This window comes from Diachasma alloeum, unplaced genomic scaffold (assembly GCF_001412515.2).
Source record: "Diachasma alloeum isolate Michigan unplaced genomic scaffold, Dall2.0 Dall_scaffold_00295, whole genome shotgun sequence".
Taxonomy (NCBI): Eukaryota; Metazoa; Arthropoda; class Insecta; order Hymenoptera; family Braconidae; genus Diachasma; species Diachasma alloeum.
The window spans coordinates 1076330-1100724 of record NW_021680434.1 but is presented as its reverse complement, the minus strand read 5'-3'; the positions used below and the strand labels follow the sequence as shown (position 1 = coordinate 1100724).

The 24395-nt window shown below is 39.6% G+C and overlaps 1 protein-coding gene across 2 annotated transcripts in view; it reads left to right on the top strand.

The window, feature by feature from the left end:
* The window catches only part of LOC107039261 (histone demethylase UTY), a 79658-nt gene extending 56364 nt beyond the window's left edge, over positions 1–23294 (top strand). For both annotated transcript variants that reach the window (XM_015258784.1, XM_015258785.1), the window contains 8 exons: positions 3649–3777; positions 12562–12745; positions 14237–14452; positions 15218–15373; positions 16303–16727; positions 17941–19633; positions 20378–20756; positions 22321–23294. In XM_015258784.1, the coding sequence (XP_015114270.1) occupies positions 3649–3777; positions 12562–12745; positions 14237–14452; positions 15218–15373; positions 16303–16727; positions 17941–19633; positions 20378–20756; positions 22321–22536 (3398 nt within the window). In that variant the 3' untranslated portion in view covers positions 22537–23294. The remainder of the gene's footprint in view (positions 1–3648; positions 3778–12561; positions 12746–14236; positions 14453–15217; positions 15374–16302; positions 16728–17940; positions 19634–20377; positions 20757–22320) is intronic.
* Positions 23295–24395: the final 1101 nt, after the last annotated feature.

Sequence of the window (24395 nt, the reverse complement as noted above, 5' to 3'; positions counted from 1 at the left end):
AATGGTCGTACCTCGCGAGGATCACACATCGCAAGGGTTATACCTCGCGAAGGTCAAACGTTGTAACGGTTAAACAACAGAGATAGGCAGAGGACAGTAAGTAATTTACCAAGAAGGTTTTAGACCTTTTTGACCGCGTGTGTGCGTGGTTGACAACAACACAGTTGTTCTGGCGCGAGAACAACCCCGTTGACAGGTTTGCAAGGGTCAAACGTCGCAATGGTCGTACCTCGCGAGGATCACACATCGCAAGGGTTATACCTCGCGAAGGTCAAACGTTGTAACGGTTAAACAACAGAGATAGGCAGAGGACAGTAAGTAATTTACCAAGAAGGTTTTAGACCTTTTTGACCGCGTGTGTGCGTGGTTGACAACAACACAGTTGTTCTGGCGCGAGAACAACCCCGTTGACAGGTTTGCAAGGGTCATGCCTCACAAGGGTCAAACATCGCAATGGTCGTACCTCGCGAGGATCAAACATCGCAAGGGTTATACCTCGCGAGGGTCAAACGTTGTAACAGTTAAACAACAGAGGTAGGCAGAGGACAGTAACTAATTTATCAAGAAGGTTAGACCTTTTTGACCGCGTGTGTGCGTGGTTGACAACAACACAGTTGTTCTGGCGCGAGAACAGCCCCGTTGACAGGTTTGCAAGGGTCAAACGTCGTAATGGTCGTACCTCGCGAGGATCACACATCGCAAGGGTTATACCTCGCGAAGGTCAAACGTTGTAACGGTTAAACAACAGAGATAGGCAGAGGACAGTAAGTAATTTACCAAGAAGGTTTTAGACCTTTTTGACCGCGTGTGTGCGTGGTTGACAACAACACAGTTGTTCTGGCGCGAGAACAACCCCGTTGACAGGTTTGCAAGGGTCATGCCTCACAAGGGTCAAACATCGCAATGGTCGTACCTCGCGAGGATCAAACATCGCAAGGGTTATACCTCGCGAGGGTCAAACGGTAACGGTTAAACAACCGAGGTAGGCAGAGGACAATCTCAAAGGTCAAACGACAACAAGCGGCGACCGGGGAGGCAGGAAAGACAATCACAACGGTCCAACGATTATGAGGGTCAAACAAAAGGAGCAGGAAGGAAACTCCTCAAGGGTCTAACGGGAGACATGATCCTCGAGAGGTATAACCCTTGCGACCTCAGAACCTTGCAACGTTGGCCCCTTGTGAGGTACGACCGTTGCGACGTTTGGCCCTCGCGAGGCAAGAACCTTGCGAGATATGACCTGTGCCACATTTGACCCTCGCGAGGCATGATCTTTGCGAGATATGACCTTCATGACGTTTCTCGCTTGTTAGGTGTGACCCTTGTGACGTTTGACCCTTGAAAGGTATGGCCCTCGTGACCTTTGACCCTTGTAAGGTGCAACCTCATTGTCGACTTGTTTTTTCTCTGCATTTGAGAGACGGAATTGTGTTATAACCGGACTTCAGATGACGAGCAGCGCATAATGTCTTCGTCAGATAATCTAAAAACAGATTAATGAGATTGTATAAATATTGATCAGTGGCAGTTGTTCACGGGGCGTGGCTCATTTCCTCGCTTCACTTTCTTCCTTGAACTTGACCCGGTTACATTGCCGCAATCCGAGTGACAGCTCAGGCCGATGACTTCTGGTACAGCGTCTGGGCTCTCTTGGAACACTGGGATATTTATGTAACGTTTCAGTGTTGCCTATGAGTCACAGTGGTCAGCACGAATGAACGAAGGAAAATGAGAGAATTCGAAATGAGAGGAGACGGGCATTTTATTTGGTCTGCGCATACAAGTTGTACCGGTTTTATTTTTCTCAAGGGTTCGAAGACCTGGGGCATTTTTCCTTTGTGCTCGCTCGAGTGCAGTGGAGGCATTGTGGAGACTGGTTAACTGTTACTGATGTTTCTTTTTGAGGATGGGAAAATTCTTTGGTTGGCTTGAAAAATAAATAAGTACTTTGGTGAATGAATTCGGGATTTTGGGTTTTTTGAGGAAGATCGGCTTTTGTGAGAGGATGTGCGCAGTTGGTGATGGAGATTTGTTTGAGTGGGTTCTTAAATTCAGAACTTTCGGACTCTTAAAGTCTTATCGTGTCCCAGTTTTTATTTTTGACCCTTATATTTTGACACTCAGTGCCTGACCCGTATATTACACTTAATAGGGCTCGCTACAACCCGGCCTGATACAAAACAATCATCTTCGAATTGAAATACCCATCCCTCAATTGAATAAATTGAATAAAATCAGTAGCCAAATGATAAAGTGGTTTACGTCAATTTTGACTATTGGCCAGTTTTCAATGAATATCTCGGAATCTAAGAGAGATAGCAAAATTTTTGTTGGAACCTTTTTTGTAGAGCCGAGTGAGACCTACAACAAATGTGATTACGAAAATTTCGCTATCTCCCTTAGATTCGGAGATATTTCTCGAAGACTCAACTGGGAGATGAGTCGACTTGAACAGTTTTACCACTTCGCTACTGAAATATACTTGAATCAGGTATATTTTTTTCCTGTGATTCTTGAATCATCCTGGAAATAATCACATTGAATAGTTATAACTGATGTCAATAATAATTTTCTTATGAGAAAAATCGAATAATAACCAACGGTTAATTCAGTCACAATGAAACTGACGATTTGAGCGTTACCCCGAAGCAAAACTGATGCTCTCCACAGCAGTATAATCCATATCATCGAATCACGCAGGCCGTATCGGTAATGATGGTAATTCACGAGGGTATATTCCATAGTAAAAGATCTTCACCATCCTCAACAACCAAAAGTACACGTTTCGCGACCGTTACGATTATTTTTCCACCGGCCCGGAGGGGGCAACAGCAGAAAAATCACCACGAACATTTTGCAATTGCAAGTCGAGGAAAATAGACGCTCCGAGATGTTTAAATCCAGTTGTTACAGCAAATTTGCATTGAATCATTTCTCATGAATCATCGGGTGATTCCCCCAGTGCAGACGAAGGGGATCCCTGATGATTGGTCATTAAAAGTCATGACAGACTTCCGGAATCAGTTTTTTTTTGCTCGGGGAAACGGGTAAATAGTCAGCGGTGGGAGTCATCGGTGATGATATTACCTTGGGGTTTTCTTAATTCGTTGAGTGATTCAAAGTTCTTTTGAGAAAAAAGTGACCTAATATCATGAGAATAATTACCACGTGACAGTTCCATTTAAATTTCAAGGAATTTCGTCGTTAAAAATTAAGAATTTGATTTAAAAAATCATTTTAGGACTGGAAATTTCTATCCAGAAATCTCTATCACTTTATAGTTCTACTGAAAATTCAAAGGATTTCAAGTTGAATAATTACCAAGTGACCGTTCCACTTGAATTTCAAGAAATTTCATTATTAAAAATTCACAATTTACTAAAAAAAATAGTTCAAGACTGAAAATTTCAGTTTAATTGTTCACTGTTGAAAATTCAAAGAATTTCAAGTTGGATAACTACCACGTGACAGTTCCACTTAAATTTCAAGGAATTTCGTCATTAAAAATTCAGAAGTTGATTTAAGAAATCCCATTTGCCATTCATTATTATTTTTTTTTTGTTTCCCATTTGTTTTCCCCGTGCAGACAAATCAATCGTTTCAATCACCTCCCACTCCAACTAATTTTTCCTCTCTACTATTTTTCAGTAAAATTTCATATCGCCCATCTGTACGAAGTCCAGGGTAAATACCGCCTAGCGAAGGAGAACTACGAGACACTTCTGAAGGAGAAGGCCCTACCGTCACACCTGAAGGCTGATATCTGTCGTCAGCTAGGTGAGTCCCACCGCAAAACCACTCCCTAAAATATAATCCAATCGAAAATTTCCCCCTACAACCTTCAATTTGCTATAAAAACCCATCACAATGGATGAGAAAAAATAATGCCCAGTGAAAATGAAAGCACGGAGGGGTCTAAGTTTAAGGTTGAACGACTACGCGGCGTGGCAGACACGTGTATTGATTTATTCTGGAGTAGGGGAGGGCTGATGAAAGAGGGGGTAACGTGGGGATGATGGGGTAACGTTGGGGATGAAACCCACTCCTGGGTGAATCCAGTGGGGGTGGGCTTGGACGATTGTGGGAAGCAGAATTTCAGACCAAACACTGGCTCAACTAGTGTATGTCCCTGACAGATGGCACGTCCTACCTAAATCGACTTAAATGCAGGACTTTCTTTTTTTTTAAATTGCGAGCATTGAATTTCGGGTTATATTCGCTGCGAAGATAATTCCAATGCTCTTTCTAGCGATGTAAAATGACAAATTTTTAATTTTTTTTAACTGTGATTTTGTGGTCCCACGACGCGATCCAGAAAATGACGGTCACACTGTTGGGAATTTTTTGGAACTTCATAGATGCTGTAGGGAATCTGATGATGAGAGTGACATTGAATCGAATTCAGGGAAAAGATGGTTGGGAAATTTCAAGTTTAAGTAGAATTCACGGAAATTCATGAGCTTTCAGTGGGAGTGAGATGGAAATTTCACAACTTGATTGAATTTTCAGGCCAGATTGAGGTTCGCAAGGATTGGAGTAAGGGTCCAAATAAGGATTAGGGGGTCAAACATTAAGGGGTGCCAGGGTCAAAAGAAGGGTCAAGAGGGTTATAATGAGGGTCAGATTAAGAATCCAAATAAGGGTTACAAGGATCAGATTAAGGGTCATATGGGTCAGACTGAGGGTCGCAAAGGTTAGAGTAAGGGTCCAAAAAAGGGTCATGGGGCTAAAAAACTAAAGGTCGCTAGGGTCAAAAGAAGGGTCAAGAGGGTTATAATGAGGGTCAGATTAAGAATCCAAATAAGGGTTACAAGGATCAGATTAAGGGTCATATGGGTCAGACTGAGGGTCGCAAAGGTTAGAGTAAGGGTCCAAAAAAGGGTCATGGGGCTAAAAAACTAAAGGTCGCTAGGGTCAAAAGAAGGGTCAAGAGGGTTATAATGAGGGTCAGATTAAGAATCCAAATAAGGGTTACAAGGATCAGATTAAGGGTCATATGGGTCAGACTGAGGGTCGCAAAGGTTAGAGTAAGGGTCCAAAAAAGGGTCATGGGGCTAAAAAACTAAAGGTCGCTAGGGTCAAAAGAAGGGTCAAGAGGGTTATAATGAGGGTCAGATTAAGAATCCAAATAAGGGTTACAAGGATCAGATTAAGGGTCATATGGGTCAGACTGAGCGTCATAAGGGTTAGAGTAAGGGTCCAAGTAAGGGTCATGGGGGTAAAAAACTAAGGGCTGTCAGGGCCAAAATAGGGGTCAAGAGGGTTATAATTAGGGTCAGATTAAGAATCCACATAAGGGTTACAAGGATCAGATTAAGGGTCATATGGGTCAGACTGAGCGTCATAAGGGTTAGAGTAAGGGTCCAAGTAAGGGTCATAGGGGTAAAAAACTAAGGGCTGTCAGGGCCAAAATAAGGGTCACGAGGGTTATAATAAGGGTCAGATTAAGAATCCAAATAAGGGTCACAAGGGTCAGATTAAGGATCCAAATAAAGATCGCGAGGATTAGAAACTCAGAATCACAAGGGTAAAAATAAGGGTCTCTATATTATAAAAATCCAAATCGACTTTTGGTGATGAAAATTTGGTACTCGAAATTAAGACTCTGAAATTAAGCGTCAAGAAGGGTAAAATGAGGGTCACGCGGGCCAGATTAGGGGTCAAAATAAAGATCATGGGGATCATAGAGAGCGTAGCCCCCTAGTACGACATATCAAGCAATTGTTATCAACCTGTTTTTTTATTTAAAATAATCTGCTTCTTTCAATAATTAATTTATCTTTATATTTAGACAACAAAACAACAAGACAATTTAATATATTATAATATAGTACAACAAAACAATTTAATATAAAAAATATTATCTAATTTCTCCCAAAATAATCTGATCCAATTCATTGACTCATACTTACCCAGAAAATGTGCTAATACGCAATAAGACCGAATACATTGTCCTTCAACCCCCCACAGTGTCCCCATTCACTCTTCATCGACCTGACCCATTTAACATTCCGGAAATTCACCAGTTATAAACATAGCATCTTGAACCTCCCATCCCTCAACCCGGGATTAATGAAATTCAATAACAGAGGATTTCTAGTGAATGGGAAATAACCGTGTGAACTTCCAGTGGCAATGACAGAGTTCGTGGGAGGCGAGTCCACTCCTCACTGTTGTCATTACGTGAATTGCAATTGAGAGTCCCTGGGTCTTTATTCAGTTGAGACAATGGGGAATGAAGAAAAAAAAGAAGACAATGAATTCAGCCATTGGAGCCTTGAAGTTTGTCAATAGAAAAATCGAACAAAAAATAGCAGGAAAATGATGACAAAAAAAGTCGGGGACAATTGCATGAAATAATCGATGAATTGCGGACAGTGGAATGGAAAAATTGAACGGGGGAATAGAAAAAATTGTAAAAGGAATGGAGAACGAGTGTTTAGCACAATTCAGGAAACTTTTTTTTTTGTTTTTGCTTCGGGGTCAAACGAGTTAGAGTAGAGTGATCAGAAATGGTCATTTGACCTTTATCGCTACACGTCTTCAAGGGCCGTTTGACCTTTAAGACCATTTGACCCTCAATTAAAAACAAAAAACAAAGTCTCCTGAATTGTGTTAAGCAGTCGTTTTTCCTGATGCTTAATTTCGCCGAAAACACCAAAGCCGAAGACCCCTGAACAAGTTCTCTCGAATTCTCCTTCAAACTCACATGTTTCTGATTCAAAAAAATAGCCGCAATGGTCATAATCATATGCGTCAGGACGGTTCCAGACCCAGCGACGATGCACCACCTCAACGGCAGTGGTAGCATAGCATAAGGTGCATAAACAACAAAAAGAATGTACCACATCATCCTCTGTTGTGAATAGAAATTCAGTCCAGCAACACCGAAACCTGAAGATCATGAACAAAATGTAGCGATGAGGATTGACAAATGAGCCAGTGACAACTGGAATTGTAAAAATATAATGACAAATAGAATGAAGAGACTAACGAGCCAGTTTTCATTTACTTCAGTCTCAAGGCAACTTCCTCAGTGGATAACGTATTTTTGGGATTTTTCGTCTAGTTATTGAGGCGAATGAGTGAGATAGGGCTTTTATGTTTAATCAGAGATGCTTGAATTCTTCTGGTTGAATGATGTGGGGCCACTGACCTTGAGTGTTTATTAACATCCAGGTAAATATAGATGCCCAGTAGAGGTAATTGTTGGAGAACCAACGCCACAGGCCTAGGATGCAGACGACTAGGTTTGCCAGCATGCAGCACAACACCCAGGACAGGGTTTCTATCAGGCCACTGCTCTTTTCCGTTCTTCGGGATATCCATATTGATATCAAGGCTATCTGCAAGGTCTGGAGAAACGAGGAAATGTCTTTGGATTAGTTTCTCGAGATCTAGAATCTCTGTTGGGCAGAGAAAAAAGCCAGTGACAACTGGAATTGTAACAATATATTGACAAATGGAATCGAGTAACTAACAAGCCTGTTTTCAATTGAGACAATTTGACCCTCAACTGAGAACAATAAAAAAAGTTGCGGTTGTTTCATGGCGACTTCTCGTTTTTGTAAATCATCAATTGCAAAATACCATTTTTTGCTCCAACGATTTTACGATTCACCAACCCACGAAGACCCCTTGAAAGTTATTACAGAAGAGTCTTTATTGCAGTTTCCTCAGCTCGTTACTTCACCTTGAAAATTGCTTTATGATACCCAACACCCAATCGATTTCACCATCACCTTTGTCCCTTGAATATTCCTCCTAAGTTCTCAATATATATTTTTTTTCTTCTCTCTACCTTCCTGCCACCTCGGTCTTCTTTTATGATGACGAGATGGAGGCAGGAGGGGAGGCTGAAATGCTTCCACGGGAAAAAGTTTTCGTGTATACCTAGTAGCTACGTGAGGAATTACTCGGGCTTTATGGCGCTCACTGTGCAGAGTAATCCAAGTGGCTCTTCCCCGGGAGAACCAGGGAAATAAAGAGGGGAAGGGATAGTTTTGGGTCTTGCGCCAGGTGTTCGTTTTGGTAGATTCAATGGTGGGGCAGGTTTAATGGGAAAATCTTGCATCAAGTGTACGAAAAAAAAAACGTTGGGGAACTGTGACAAGTTGGGGTGAATTCATCTAGTCAATTGTGGAATAAAATTTCAAATGAGAATTTTACTTTTGTCAATATTGGAAATTTTTGCTGATGTTCCAGTACACTTGGCAATTTTTACCAATTTTCACTGGAATTTCGAGGAATTTCATCATTGAAGTTGATAATTTAATTAACAAATCGGGAGAAATTGTTACATTGACAATTTTATTTAAACATCTGGAGGAATTGTAAATTTTCCGCCACAGTATTTCAGTCTGATAGAATCCATTCTTTCCCACAAATTTCATGAACTGCAAAAAAATACTTGCAAAATTAAGATGTTAATCGATCTATATTATAAAAATCCAAATGGACTTCTGGTGATGAAAATTTGGTACTCAAAATTAAGAATTCAAAATTAAGGGTCACGAGGGTCAAAATAAAGGTCATGAGGGTCAGAATAAGGATTGCAAGGGTCATCTTAAAGGTCTAAATAAGGGTTACAAGGACCATATTAAGGGTCAGAGTAAAGGTCCAAATAAGGGTTACAAGGGTCAGATTAAGGATCACAAAGGTCAGGTTAAGGACCCAAATAAGGGTCACGAGGCTCAGAAAGTAAGGGTCACAAGCGTCAAAATGAGGGTTTCTACATTCCCTTCATATTATAAAAATCTAAATCAACTTTTGGCAATGAAAAATCGGTACTCAAAATTAGGACTTGAAAATTAAAGGTCATAAGGGTTAGGGTAAAGGTCATGGGGGTAAAAAACTAAGGGCACCCAAGGTCAAAATAAGGGTTATAATGAGAGTCAGATTAAGGATCACAAAGGTCAGATTAAGGGTCCAAATAAGGGTCACGTGGATTAGAAAGTAAGGGTCACACGCGTCAAAATGAGGGTCTCTATATTCTCTTTATATTATAAAAATCGAAATCGACTTTTGGCAATGAAAAATCGGTACTCAAAATTAGGACTTCAAAATTAAAGGTCACAAAGGTTAGAGTAAGGGTCATGGGGGTAAAAAACTAAGGGTCACCAAGGTCAAAATAAGTGTTATAATGAGGGTCAGATTAAGGGTCCAAATAAGGGTCACGTGGATTAGAAAGTAAGGGTCACAAGCATCGAAATAAGGGTCTCTATCAAAATAAGGGTTTTTTATATTGTAAAAATCCAAATCGACTTTTGGCAATGAAAATTTGCTACTCAAAATTAGGACTTAAAAATTAAAGGTCACAAGGGTTAGAGTAAGGGTCATGGGGGTAAAAAACTAAGGGTCACCAAGGTCAAAATAAGGGCTATAATGAAGGTTATGTTGAGGATCAGATTAAGGATCACAAAGGTCAGATTAAGGGTTAAAATAAAGGTTACGAAGGGTATAATGAGGGTCACAAGGGTCAACATAAGGGTCATATGGGGGTTGGCGAGCGGAGCGAGCAGGGGGCGTAGCCTCCTAGTCTGTGAACTAGTCTGAGAACTTCGTTCCTCACTCTTCCACACGCCACATTTGACATAAAAATTATCTTGATTTCTGCTTTCGAAGGGGAATTTCTCATCGAAAATGTCCTCAAACGCTTGTAGATCTCAAGATATCTCCAAAAATTCATCTTTAACTGAAAATTTCACGTCTCCAGAAAGGGAATCTGCCCTTCTTTACTTTAGAATTCTCGTTCCTCAATAAATCACACAAAAAAATCGTCATTCCAAAAACTCAACTCATCCAAAATTCAAACTTAAAATGTATCTGGAAAGAAACATCCTCCACAATATTTCAACGTAATAGAATACAATAAATTCTACGCCTATGTTTATACTGCAGTGAAGAACCTAGGGGGAAAAGGGAATAGAACAGAGACACGAGAGCCGCTGAGGGGGAAGAGGGCAGCGTAGGGCAGAGGGGGGATTTTTGGTAATTCGAGAAGTGAGTGGGGAAATAGGGGGAGAGGGATCCTAGCCGAGCTAAAGTGGCCTACCCTAGGCCATACCTGCACAATTTCTATTCAGTTAGACGATCGTCTAGTGTCGTAGCAACGTCCCCCTCAGGTCGACTCCTGAGGGCACAAATTTCGTTCCCACAGTGCAAAATAATTCAACGAAAAATTCAACAATTTTAGTTCGCTTTATTCAGCCCTGAAAAGGTGATGAGAGTTAATTTTTTTCTTTGAGATTTCATCTCGTGGTTTTTCATTTTTATGTGGTTAATTGATTAATTCATTTTTACGGGTGGAATTGTATTTTGCGAACGTGAGATGATTAATTCGGCAGCTGCATAAGAGATTTAGTGGTTGGAGGATGGGATAGAATTTGAAATTTGGAACAAATGTGGCTCTTCATCTATTTTATTTTGGAAAAGTGGAAATTCTGAGTGATGCCTGGAATGCGGGGGTGGAAAGAGTTACGGATAATTATTTCTCAAGGAAAATTTTACAATTTTATTCTGTTTTATTTGACGCTGAAAAGGTGATGAGAATTAATTTTTTTTAGTTTCATCTCTTCGTTTTTAATTTTTATGTGATTAATTGATTAATTAATTTTTAATTGTGAAATTATATTTTGCGAACGTGTGATAATTAATTGAGCAGTTGAATAAGAGATTTAGTGGTTGGAGGATGATTTAAAATCATAAATTTGAAACAGATGTGGCTCTTCATCTATTTTATTTTGGAAAAGTGGAAATTCTGAGTGATGCCTGGAATGCGGGGGTGGAAATAGTCTCGGATAATTATTTCTCAAGATCCAAAATTTTACAATTTTATTCTGTTTTATTTAATGCCGAAAAGGTGATGAGAATTTTTTTTTTTTAGTTTCATCTCTTCGTTTTTAATTTTTATGTGATTAATTGATTAATTAATTTTTAATTGTGAAATTATATTTTGCGAACGTGTGATAATTAATTGAGCAGTTGAATAAGAGATTTAGTGGTTGGAGGATGATTTAAAATCATAAATTTGAAACAGATGTGGCTCTTCATCTATTTTATTTTGGAAAAGTGGAAATTCTGAGTGATGCCTGGAATGCGGGGGTGGAAATAGTCTCGGATAATTATTTCTCAAGATCCAAAATTTTACAATTTTATTCTGTTTTATTTAATGCCGAAAAGGTGATGAGAATTTTTTTTTTTTAGTTTCATCTCTTCGTTTTTAATTTTTATGTGATTAATTGATTAATTAATTTTTAATTGTGAAATTATATTTTGCGAACGTGTGATAATTAATTGAGCAGTTGAATAAGAGATTTAGTGGTTGGAGGATGATTTAAAATCATAAATTTGAAACAGATGTGGCTCTTCATCTATTTTATTTTGGAAAAGTGGAAATTCTGAGTGATGCCTGGAATGCGGGGGTGGAAATAGTCTCGGATAATTATTTCTCAAGGAAAATTTTACGAGTTTATTCTGTTTTATTTGACGCTGAAAAGGTGATGAGAATTAATTTTTTTTAGTTTCACCTCATCGTTTTTAATTTTTATGTGATTAATCGATTAATTAATTTTTAATTGTGGAATGACATTTTGCGAACGCGTGATAATTAATTGAGCAGTTGAATAAGAGATTTAGTGGTTGGAGGATGATTTCAAAATCATAAATTTGAAACAAATGTGGCTCTTCATCTATTTTATTTTGGAAAAGTGGAAATTCTGAGTGATGCCTGGAATGCGGGGGTGGAAATAGTCTCGGATAATTATTTCTCAAGATAAAAAATTTTACAATTTCATTCTGTTTCATTTAATGCCGAAAAGGTGATGAGAATTAATTTTTTTTAGTTTCATCTCATCGTTTTTAATTTTTATGTGATTAATTCAGTAGCGAAGCGGTAAACCGGGTTAAGTCGATTTGGACTATTGGCCAGTTTTTGACGAATATCTGGGAATCTAAAAGAGATAGAAAAATTTTTGTCATGACCTTTTTTGTAGAGCCAACTGAGGGTTATAAAAAAGGTAATGAGCAAAATTTTGCTATCTCTCTTAGATTCCGAGATATTTGTCAAAAAATGGCCAAAAGTCAAAATCGACTTAACCCGGTTTACCGCTTCGCTACTGAATTGATTAATTAATTTTTACTTGTGGAATTATATTTTGCGAACGTATGATTTAGTGGTCGGAGGATGGGATAAAATTCAAAATTCAAAACAAAGTCCATTTCATTTTTCTTTATTTTATATCAATTTTTAAATTCATTTTTAAATTGTTATATGATTAATTAATTCATTTGTTTTTACCTGTGGAATGATATTTTGCACAGTTGAAAATTCGAAATGATGATGGAAATACTGGGACGTGAGGGTGGCTAACAATCGGGGTTAATTTCCACATCCCCTCTGACAGCAATTAAAGCTCTCGTATGTAATAGTCCCGAGAGGTGGACGAGTGAAATTCACCCATCGAATGTCCGAATAAAAATCGTTTTGATCTACCAATTTGCCTTGGTTTTCACTGGTTGGTTATTTGGTTTTAATAATTGTGAACGTTTTTACTATTTCAGGATGGATGTACCATGTGGTTGATTGTGCAGTGCTCGGTGTAACCAGACAGCAGAAACAGGCGTTTGCTATTCACTGTTTGCAGAGGTCCATTGAAGCTGAACCGAAGAGTGGACAGAGTTTGTATCTATTGGGGAGATGTTTGGCTGCTTCTGGAAAGGTTCATGATGCCTTTATTGCATACAGGTCAGTTGGGTTCACTCATTTCTATTTCTTTTTTTTTTTCATTTTACTTTTACGCCGTCAAAGTCCCTATTATATATTATTTTTCGAGAATATCAATTGGAAATGGCCTTTTTCCATTGCAAACATGTGAGAAATGGCTCTTATACTGCATATAGTACAGTTACTTTTGCTAATAAATTAGAAAAATTCTTCCGAATGGTTATTCTACCCATAATCATTTCCTTCTATCATGAGTAATTCATTGTTTATTTCGTTTTTATTAAATTGAATAAGATTTCTTTTCAACTAATTGTGTCAGATTTTCAATTTAGTTGAATGTTGTCATCAACATTTTTCTTATTATCCCCTTTTTTCTGTACACTAGATCTGTGCGCGCGCTTATCTTTTTGTTGTGAAAATCAAGAAATCGAATTTATTAAACTTCATATACTCATAGATGTTTTATAAATATTGATAATGACTTAAAAGAATTAAGAGAATGAAGAAAATGAAGAGTGAAGCATCAATGAATAATTTTTAATCTTCGATTAATTCTTTTTTTTTTTACTTTTAAAAATGATCTGATTAAAATCTGTAATTGTTGAAAACTGAGGGGAGGATTATGAATTGATTTCCCAGAAAACTGAAAAAATTTCTTGAATTCTTCGGAAAATTCCACAGTTTTCCAGATAATTTGTAGCTCTTCAACGATTTTTCTCGAATTATTTGGGAAACCGAAGAATTTTCATGAATTTTGTAGAATTTACGATTTATGTATGAAAATCTGAGAAACAAGAATTGATCATTTTTGCGTATGATAAATATGAAAAAATTAAGATTTGGGAAGTGAGGAATAATTTGTGCGTTAAAAAAATTTAGAAATACTATGTTTATTTTCTCATGATCAACAATTAGGCAATTTAAATATGTTTTGATATAAAGATAAACTTCACGCGTGAAAAAATGAAAAATATGACGCAGAAATTTTTTTTGCCATTTGAAGAATTTGAAAATACCGGGGATTTTTTTCAGATCCGCAACGGATTTTTCAAAAATAGTTTTCTGAAAAAATGATCACAAACTTTTGAACACAAAAAGTCATCATTTTCAACGGAATTCCTTTCAAAAATCAGTGATTTGAGAAGAAAATCTCAAAAACTCCTTTCGTGACTGTGAAACTTGATTTTTTCAACTTTTATCTCTACATGTCCTTTGATATTTGCTCATAGTATCCCGCATTGCCAAGATGACTCATCAATTGCAATAATTCATTCTCTTGTCAAGTGTTGAAAGCACAACAAACTCGTCTCCTTCGTTAACCATCTCGACGATGAGTTATTTTAGGGAAAAATGTATCAAGACCTCTCGTACAGAAAATTCTTGTAGCTGCAAGAAAGATCTCCTGACATTTCCTCATAAGATTACTCACATTGAAGATAACTCCAGATTTGATATCAATGTTTGTGCTTATTTGCGATGAAAAAACGTTCATGTCTGTTCCGATAATTCTAGAAACTCGGTTGAGAAGTCCGAAGGCAATGCAGACACCTGGTGCAGCATAGGTGTCCTCTACCAGCAGCAGAATCAGCCTATGGATGCACTTCAAGCCTACATATGCGCAGTACAATTGGATAAATCTCATTCAGCAGCTTGGACGAATCTTGGAATTTTGTACGAGAGTGTCAGTCAGCCGAAAGACGCCCTTGCCTGCTACGTCAACGCATCCAGGTAAGCAAGTTGTTTTTCTTCATATTTCATCATGAATATGAGTGAAGGAGAGAATGTCGCATTGCGATTTCGTACAGAAGGACCCTCATGTTACTCTTTTACAGTGATAGGCATATGAACCAATTATAATTACCGTTGAGACCCCGGGTCTACCATCTTTCGAGTGTTATCTGGATTTGTTTTATCTTCAGTAATCCAAAATTGTCAATTGGGTGGTACATCACGTGGAAATTCCCAAACATATTGATAGAATGATAAAAAAAATTCTGAACTTTTTCAAAGAGCGTTTTTAATGGAGATTCAGAATAAGTTGAAAAAAGTGGAAATTACAGATATCTGATTCGCTGTGGCAAATTATCTATTCGCTGTCATTTTGAAAGTGAACTCCGACCAAAATACAAAAACGACGATCTATCGCGAAATTTCAATGAGATGGTACCCATATTTTGTTGGATCCAGATATATGACATCAAAACTCAGTCTCGGCATTTCCCCCTAAAACCAATAGTTTCCTCTACGAATGCACAATCACCAGTCATCGCATTTGACTTATTACGATTCCACACTTTCTCCTCTGAACTTCATATGTAAATCCATATACAATCGTTTAATGCACTTTATGATCCATTATCTATATAGTAAATATGTCGGAGCCATCATCCATTCGTGATTTGTGGCAAGTGTGTGGCTGATCGGCCGTCGACGACAGAATGCAACAATTCATCCATTTTACTGACAAACATGTATTGTTTCGATTTGCAACAGGGGAAATAATAATACGCCGTGTTCGCCGAGTCCGCTGGCAGGACTTGGAGGCGCCAAGTCGAGTGGCAACGCTCCGATGAACCCATCTCTTCAGCAGCGAATTAATTTCCTCCAGAGCCATCTGAGTCAAGCACCAATGCCATCAATAGCAGCTAAGTAAGTGAATTTACCTCATTCATCACGCCTAACCAAAACTTGGTTCTTTAATACTATCGGGAAATTGACGAATTAATTATTCAGTTTAATTCTTGCGAGTTGAACGGTCACGTTTCATTGGCCGAATGGTGAAACTGTGAGACAATATTATAACAATCCACATGGATCCATACGTTTACGATAGGTCTTCATGAAGAGCATAAACTGGCGGTGACTCAACTCAATTCAATTCAATTTAGTAAAGGATTCCGGATGCTCATCCGTACAAAGTTGGAGAATCCCTCGATACCCTCGTTTACTAAAGTTTTCAGACAAAATACATAGGATGCAAGTTCAGATTGTTTCAGAACTTTAGTGAATGATTGTACATGCAGATGTATTGAACAATTATAATAGACATTTGATCATCCTTGGTGGCAGCAATAATGCCGTAATGATATAATAACAATTATAGCCGATTATAATAGCTACAAGCTACTGTATTCCTCGGAGCACCGCTGCTATTTACTCGTGAATGGTAATATTTCCTTGAAATCGGATAATGGAACCGGAATATAGTAAGTACTCAGCATGAAACTGTCGAGTAATTATGTCTGAGGATGGATTCATGGAGATGAATTGGATTAATTCATTCAAGTCGAGTGCGTTATTACCTAGTTCATCACGCCTAACCAAAACTTGGTTCTTTAATACTATCGGGAAATTGACGAATTCATTATTCAGTTTAATTCTTGCGAGTTGAACGTTCACGTTTCATTGGCCGAATGATGAAGCTATGAAACAATATTATAGCAATCCACATGGATCCACACATTAACCATTTTTCGATAGTTTTTTCATGAAAAACTTCATTTGTGCTAAATTCATCACTAAAAATCCTCGCGATACTCAGTACTAATCAGCACATAATCTTTTTTTTTTTAATTAAGAAGACGGCAACTGCCGTCGATCGAAGAAGCGTGGAATCTGCCGATAAGCGCAGAGATGTCGTCCCGTCAGCAGCAGCAGCAACCGCCCCCGAATACCCCAGGCTACAAATACGCAACGCCACCAGCCGGCCCACCACCTCCCTATCCCCAGAATCAACAGCAGAACATTAATAAGCGCTTCAAGCCTGAGGATCAACTTTCACCAGGAGCTGCCCAGCCTCAGCCCCAGCAGCGTCCACCTCCGTTCTACCTGAATCCCCAACAGCTCCAGATGCTTCAGTTCCTCCAGCAGAATCACGGAAATTTGTCGCCTCAGCAGCAGGCGCATCTCCAGCAATTGCAGTTGCAGTACAGGTCGATGCAGCAGCACCAGCAGCAATTGAGATTACAGCAGCAGGCTGCGCTGCAGCGAGGATTGAGACCAGGTGAGTTGATCTGACTTATTTACATATTTATTTGAGCGATAAGTGAGTTTATTCCAAGTGTAGAGAATTGCAATTTCATGGACAAAAATTCAGTAGTGAAGCGGTAAACCGAGTTAAGTCGATTTTGACTTTTGATCAATTTTTGATGAATATCTCAGAACCTAAGAGAGATAGCAAAATTTTTCTCATGACCTTTTTCGTAGAACCAATTCAGAGCTATAAACCGGTCATGACAAAAATTTTCTATCTCTTTTAGATTCCGAGATATTCGTCAAAAACTGGCCAATAGTCAAAATTGACTTAACCCGGTTTACCGCTTCGCTACTGAATTGTAAAATTTCAAATTTTTCAAGCGTTCCAATGAAATTCTAGATTTTTGAGAATCAGGGAGACGAGGAGGCGTCAACACCAATGCATTTTCAATCCAAATATGAATATTTATCACCAAATTACACTAAATTTCCAATTATTTAATTCAGAAATTCCAATTAATTCAGAAACGCCAGAAAAAACACATTTTTGTGATTAGTACAAACTAAGTTGAAATTAATGTTTAGACTTGTCTTAAGGAGTTGCAAAAATATCGATAACTTTCAACATTAATTTTTTAACAAATTTCGTGTTGAAAGTTATCGGTATTTTTGCAAATCAAAGCACATTAATCTCCAGGAAGCGATGATGAAGATCAATGTGCTTTGGGTTAAAAAAATATCAATAACTTTGAGCAGGAAGTTTCTTCGAAAATTTCGAGGAAACGGTGGCCTTAAGGAGATAAGACGGCGAACTCTCAAATGAAACGATACATTTCGAAATCGCGATATTAATATCTTCGTGACTAGTACAAACTGAGTTGAAATTAAAGATTTTTTTTCAATAAAAAAAAGAAAAAATTGAAACTTGATGGATAGTCGAGTAGTACTTTCACTAGTATTTCCCGACAAGTGATATTAAATTCGATTTAGGACTGAAAAAATCCAGAGAATTTCAACCAATTGAAAAACCAACAGTACATTTCCCCGAATTTTCATGATTTCTCTCAATTTTTATTGAATAACTCAACTGCAATTAACATTGTCCATTGCCTCTCCCCCAGAATTCATGATTTCCCATAAATGAATTTTCATTGTGTCCTAAAATCCTCAACTATAATTCCAATTTCCAATGAATTGGACCCAGTGTTTTCCCAATTAAAAAAACCACTCTCAATTTCCAGGCCAGCCAGGTTTCCCCACGGGTTACGGTCCCCCCCAGCCGCCGCAGCCAGGCGTGATAAAGAGCTACGGCATTCCCCCCCAGCCCCAAGGTGGTACAGTGGCCCTGCAAACGGGTTTCACCGACTCCACCACATCCTACAACACCCCAGCGACGGGAAATGCCCAGTCAACCCCAGGTATGCCGTACAAATCAGCCTCAGACCAGACCTTCCCCCGTCCCCAGTTCTCCACCTACCAATCCAACCAGTACGCAGCCCAGGGCTACACCCAGATCACCTCCACCACGAGTAGCTATCCAGAGGGTGCAGCAGGCAACAAAGACCTCGGAGTAACTGACCAGGAGTTGACAGCACTCCTCTCCCAGAAGGACATAGCCCGCTCCCTGGCTGAGGACCTCCTCAAGCACTTTGGCTCTGAGGACCTTGACCCAAAGCACACCCCGAAGCCCCCAATAATGAACAACGGAACCCTCTCCTCAGGGCCCTTCTCCCCGTCAAACCTGGACGACGATAAAATCAAGGATGTCATCAAAGAGGTCAAGTCCGAGAAGCTGGACCCCTCGGAGAAGCCCTCGACCCCCAAGCCCCACCCCACGGAGACGATAAAGTGCGAGGCAACCTCCAGCACCAACAAGATAGACTCCCGCCCTGAGCCCGTCCTCAAGCTGGAGAGACTCTGCGAAACCCCAGTGGAGCCAGAGTTCTCCATCGACATGAACGCCAAAACAGTGATCGAGACCTGCAGGGGTCAGGGCCTCAAGGGTGTCCCCAACTGCTCGATATTATCGGACAGATCACCACCTCCAGCCCCTCCAGACGCCCCCTCCCAACGTCTGACGAAGGAGCAACTTTCCCCACCAGCGCCAAGTGTCTACCTTGAGAACAAGAAGGACGCCTTCAGTCCCCAGCTCCAGGAGTTCTGTCTGAAGCATCCGATAGCTGTAATCAGGGGTCTGGCAGCTGCTCTCAAGCTCGATCTCGGCCTCTACTCCACGAAGACACTGGTCGAGGCGAATCCAGATCATGGGATTGAGGTGAGGACGCAGATGCAGCAGACGAGCGATGAAAATTGGGATCCAACGCAGGCGAAGAAGGTCTGGGGGTGCATTAGCCACAGGAGTCACACGACAATAGCAAAGTATGCGCAGTATCAGGCGTCCAGCTTTCAGGACAGCCTTCGAGAGGAGCGGGACAAGGCGCAGGGAATACACTCGGCAAATCTCTCTGATTCGGATTCAAAGGATTCGACGGGCGTTGTTAAACGCAAGAAGAATGCCTATGGATTGCCCGGACGACCGGGATCGAAAATGCTGAGATTTGGAACTAATGTTGATCTGTCGGACGAACGTAAGTGGAAGTCTCAGCTACAGGAACTCATGAAACTGCCCGCGTTCGCCAGGGTTGTGTCCGCTGGTAATATGTTGAGTCATGTTGGACATGTTATCTTGGGTATGAACACGGTGCAGTTATACATGAAGGTGCCAGGTAGCAGGACTCCCGGACACCAGGAGAATAATAATTTTTGTTCGATTAATATTAATATTGGACCTGGGGATTGCGAGTGGTTCGCTGTGCCTGATGCCTACTGGGGGGTCATTCAGGCATTGTGCGAGAGGAATAATATTAATTATCTTCATGGGAGCTGGTGGCCGTCTCTCGAGGATCTGTATGAGGAGAACATTCCGGTTTATAGGTGAGGAAAACATTATTTTTATTGGGGTGGTTCTTTCTTGGAACGAGTATTACTTGAGCTAGTTGGCTTTTCATTTTAATAATGAGTTCAGTTACGAAAAATGACCTGGTGAGATTCAAACACACGATCTTCGCATTACCAACTCGTTCTTCTAACCAATTGAGCTATGGGACTTCAGCACAAGTATTACTTGAACTTATTTCAAAAAGATGAGGTTTTACGGTGAATATCAATTATTTCTTCTTGAGATGCATTTACTTGAATCAAATTGAACAGCCAAGGGCTGTTTTATTTGATTCAAGTGAATAATTGATAATATTAAATTGTAAATTGACTGTCGAGCAAATGTTTCTAAATTTCATAACAGGGATTTTCAATTAGCCAAATAACCGTCAATCCTCTGAATTCAATTATTGACTGAATTTTTATTGAATTTGAATTTGAATGGACGTCAATAAATAGAGTTTATCAATCTCTACATTCACAAAGGAATTAATTAAAGTCGATAGATCACTTATAAGGAAATTTAAAAAAACAAAGTGTTTAAAGACCAGAATTTTTTAAAAATCCACATTCGGACTTTTTATACCATATTTAGTTACCCTAATATTTTAATGGAGCGATGACAAAGCTGCCTTCAGAAGCAAAAACACCCTGAAGTATCGATTTGATTGATTTTAATTGATTCGATTGATCCCTTATAAATAAAAATCCTTAAATACGAATGGTTCTCCTGCTCCATAGGTTTGTGCAGAGACCTGGGGATCTCGTGTGGGTGAATGCTGGTTGCGTTCACTGGGTGCAGGCTGTGGGGTGGTGTAATAATATCGCGTGGAACGTGGGCCCGTTGACGGCTAGGCAGTACCAGCTGGCTATCGAGAGGTATGAGTGGAACAAGCTGCAGAGCTTTAAGAGCATTGTACCCATGGTGCATCTCTCGTGGAACCTTGCGAGGAATATCAAAGTGTCGGATCCCAGACTGTTTGAGTTGATTAAGAATTGTCTGCTGAGGACTATGAGGCACTGCTGTTTGATCCTGGAGTTCGTCAAGAACAAGGGGGTCGAGGTGAGGTTTCATGGACGCGGGAAGAACGAGGCTTCCCATTATTGTGGACAGTGTGAGGTGAGTTGGAAGTTTTTTTTATAGGGAGATGGGAATGGATAATTGCATTTTTTTAAACTAGAGAGCTGACCGTTCTGCTCGTCAACTCACATATGACTTACATTTTACCTCCATGATCCTTATTCTGACCCTTGTGACCCTTAATCTGACCCTCGTGACCCTTATTCTGAACATCATGACCCTTATTCGAACCCTCGTGATCCTTATTCTGGCCCTTATGACCTCTAATCAGACCCTTGTGACCCCTAATCTAGTCTTGTGACCCTTATTTTGAACCCCATGACCCTTATTCGAACCCTCGTGATCCTTATTCTGGCCCTTATGACCTCTAATCAGACCCTTGTGACCCCTAATCTAGTCTTGTGACCCTTATTTTGAACCTCATGACCCCTATTCGAACCCTCGTGATCCTCATTCTGCCCCTTATGACCCTTAATCTAGCCCTCGTGAACCTTATTCTGGCCCTTATGACCTCTAATCAGACCCTTGTGACCCCTAATCTAGTCTTGTGACCCTTATTTTGAACCTCATGACCCCTATTCGAACCCTCGTGATCCTCATTCTGCCCCTTATGACCCTTAATCTAGCCCTCGTGAACCTTATTCTGGCCCTTATGACCTCTAATCAGACCCTTGTGACCCCTAATCTAGTCTTGTGACCCTTATTTTGAACCTCATGACCCCTATTCGAACCCTCGTGATCCTCATTCTGCCCCTTATGACCCTTAATCTAGCCCTCGTGAACCTTATTCTGGCCCTTATGACCTCTAATCAGACCCTTGTGACCCCTAATCTAGTCTTGTGACCCTTATTTTGAACCTCATGACCCCTATTCGAACCCTCGTGATCCTCATTCTGCCCCTTATGACCCTTAATCTAGCCCTCGTGAACCTTATTCTGGCCCTTATGACCTCTAATCAGACCCTTGTGACCCCTAATCTAGTCTTGTGACCCTTATTTTGAACCTCATGACCCCTATTCGAACCCTCGTGATCCTCATTCTGCCCCTTATGACCCTTAATCTAGCCCTCGTGAACCTTATTCTGGCCCTTATGACCTCTAATCAGACCCTTGTGACCCCTAATCTAGTCTTGTGACCCTTATTTTGAACCTCATGACCCTTATTCGAACCCTCGTGATCCTTATTCTGGCCCTTATGACCTCTAATCACACCCTTGTGACCCTTAATCTAGTCTTGTGACCCTTATTTTGAACCTCATGACCCCTATTCGAACCCTCGTGATCCTCATTCTGACCCTTATGACCCTTAATCTAGCCCTCGTGAACCTTATTATGAACCTCATGACCCTTATTCGAACCCTCGTGACCCTTGTGACCCTTAATCTAGCCCTCATGACCCTTATTGAAACCTTCGTGATCCCTATTCTGACCCTTATGACTCTTACTCAGACCCTTGTTACCCTTAATCTAGCCCTCGTGACCCTTATTATGAACCTCATAACCCCCATTGCCCAATTTTGAAATTTCAGTGGAAGTATCTCCTTAAAAATATCGAAAACTCGAAAGTACGAGCCGCCCTAAATTCTTAATTATTTTTTTTACAGATCGAAGTCTTCAACATCCTCTTCATCCGAGAACAGGAGAAGCGTCACGTTGTCCACTGCATGGATTGTGCCCGTAAGCAGTCGCCCTCACTGGAGGGTTTCGTATGCCTCGAGGAGTACCGAATGCGTGAGTTGATGGAGGTCTACGACGGTTTCACTCTGCACACGTCAATCTCCCCAGCCCTGGCGGTGGCTCAATCAAGCCAGGCCTCCTGAGGCTACATGCAGCACAGATACCTGGATTACCTGGGGACACTTCAGTGAAACCAACGATCCAACGGGAATTCACCTGGATATCTGTGTTGTGAGAGTGCTTTTGTACAAAAACTTGACTATTTTTTTCGTAAAAATGAACGAAATATTGTTCGGATCCCAGGGGATTCCCAGGACCATTTTGAGCTCGACAATGTCCCTTTTAGTTAGATACATTTGTACAAAAGTTTATTAGCTTAATTAATCAGGACCCGGCTCGAGATTGATGGTCACTCACATCGTTTCGCATTCTCTGGGAACTGAACGTCAGGGGATCTTGAGCGAGAGTTTTATTCGCCGAATGAACGGTGAAGTATTACTCGATAAGGGGAGACTACTATGAGGTTTCAAAGTCGCGGGCCATTTGAGTAAGATTTCGCAGGCATTGAAGATCGATTATGTGTGTCTAAAAACAAATAATTAGTGGAAAAAAAATAATTGTTTGTTGTTCGATTGCTACAGCGGTTTTTTTGTTAACATTTTGGAAATAATGTGTACAATAACAATTAGGAATGAGTTTTTTGAAATTCGACTCCCACGCAGCTAATTTTGTTTTGTTTAATATAAAAATTTTCATCATTCATTGAAAATCGGCAGAAAATTGTCCTTTAAATATTTAAAACGTATTCTCATTTCTTTCGGAATGAATGAATTGAGTAATTATTTAAAAAATTACGAAATTAGTTGTGTAGGAGTTGAATTTAAAGGAAGTAATTCGTAATTGTTATCGCACATATTTTTAAAAAAATTGGAGGCTCTGAGGTATTTTTAACATTTTCAACAATTCATTTTTTTGCAGTAATTATTCGTTTTTAAACATATATAATCGATCTTCAGTGGCTGAGAAATTTTATTCCAATAGCCCGCGACTTTTAAAACTCACAGTTGAAAGTAGTCCCTTAATTCAATTAAGAGACAGTAAGGGTTAATCAGTTTTCGGTTAGTTTTACTGTCAACTGTGAATAATTTACGTATTTGTGGTCGTGATGATTTTTGTGCAAATTTATTGCTCAATGAGTGAGAGAATTCTGATGAGGGGTGGTCAGAGAAGGGTGGAACGAGGCTTTTCGTAAATATATCAGAATCCCAGGCAGATGGTGAATTAAAAAAAATTAGATTCAGTTATTTATGAAGCACTGAATCGTAAAACGAAGATTGAATGTCACATTTAGACATCAGTTTTAAAATGGCTTAGAATTTAAAGTAGAACCTTTTTTTTCGTAAAGTGATCCTAATTTATAAAAAAATGCTCTCCTCTGAATTCTGAGGTACAAAAGTGTCTCTCGAAAATTTTGCAGTCTTATTTGGGTATAGAAATATTGGAAAAAAACGAAATCATGAAATAAAAACGTAAATTTCACTCTGGAAAATCAATTTTTTTCAATCAGTTCCTGCTGATCTCTTTAAAAACAAAATTTTTTGGGAGAAATCTCCATTAAAATTAAATGTTTACAGAAACAAAAATACAAAAAAAAAATTTTGTTATTTTCTTTAGATTGTGAACATTTCTTTCATTTATTCAATTTCGTAGACATTTAATAGCGACTAAATCACAAAACAAAAACGTAAATTTCACTACTTTTATGTATTGTATTATCCAAAGAGGCAAAAATTCTAGAGCAAAATTTTTAGAGTGTAATCAGCTACAAAAAAGTCTGTACAAAAAGTTTACTGTCCCCCCCTGGATCTAGAAATATTCATGAAGAACCGTGCCATCACTTCTCCGCCGAAATCTGGGATAAATTAGTTCAGATGAAGGACTTTTATAGTAAAATTGAGAATATTCGGTGGTAATTTTGGCACTCATGTGCTGCTTTAGCTAC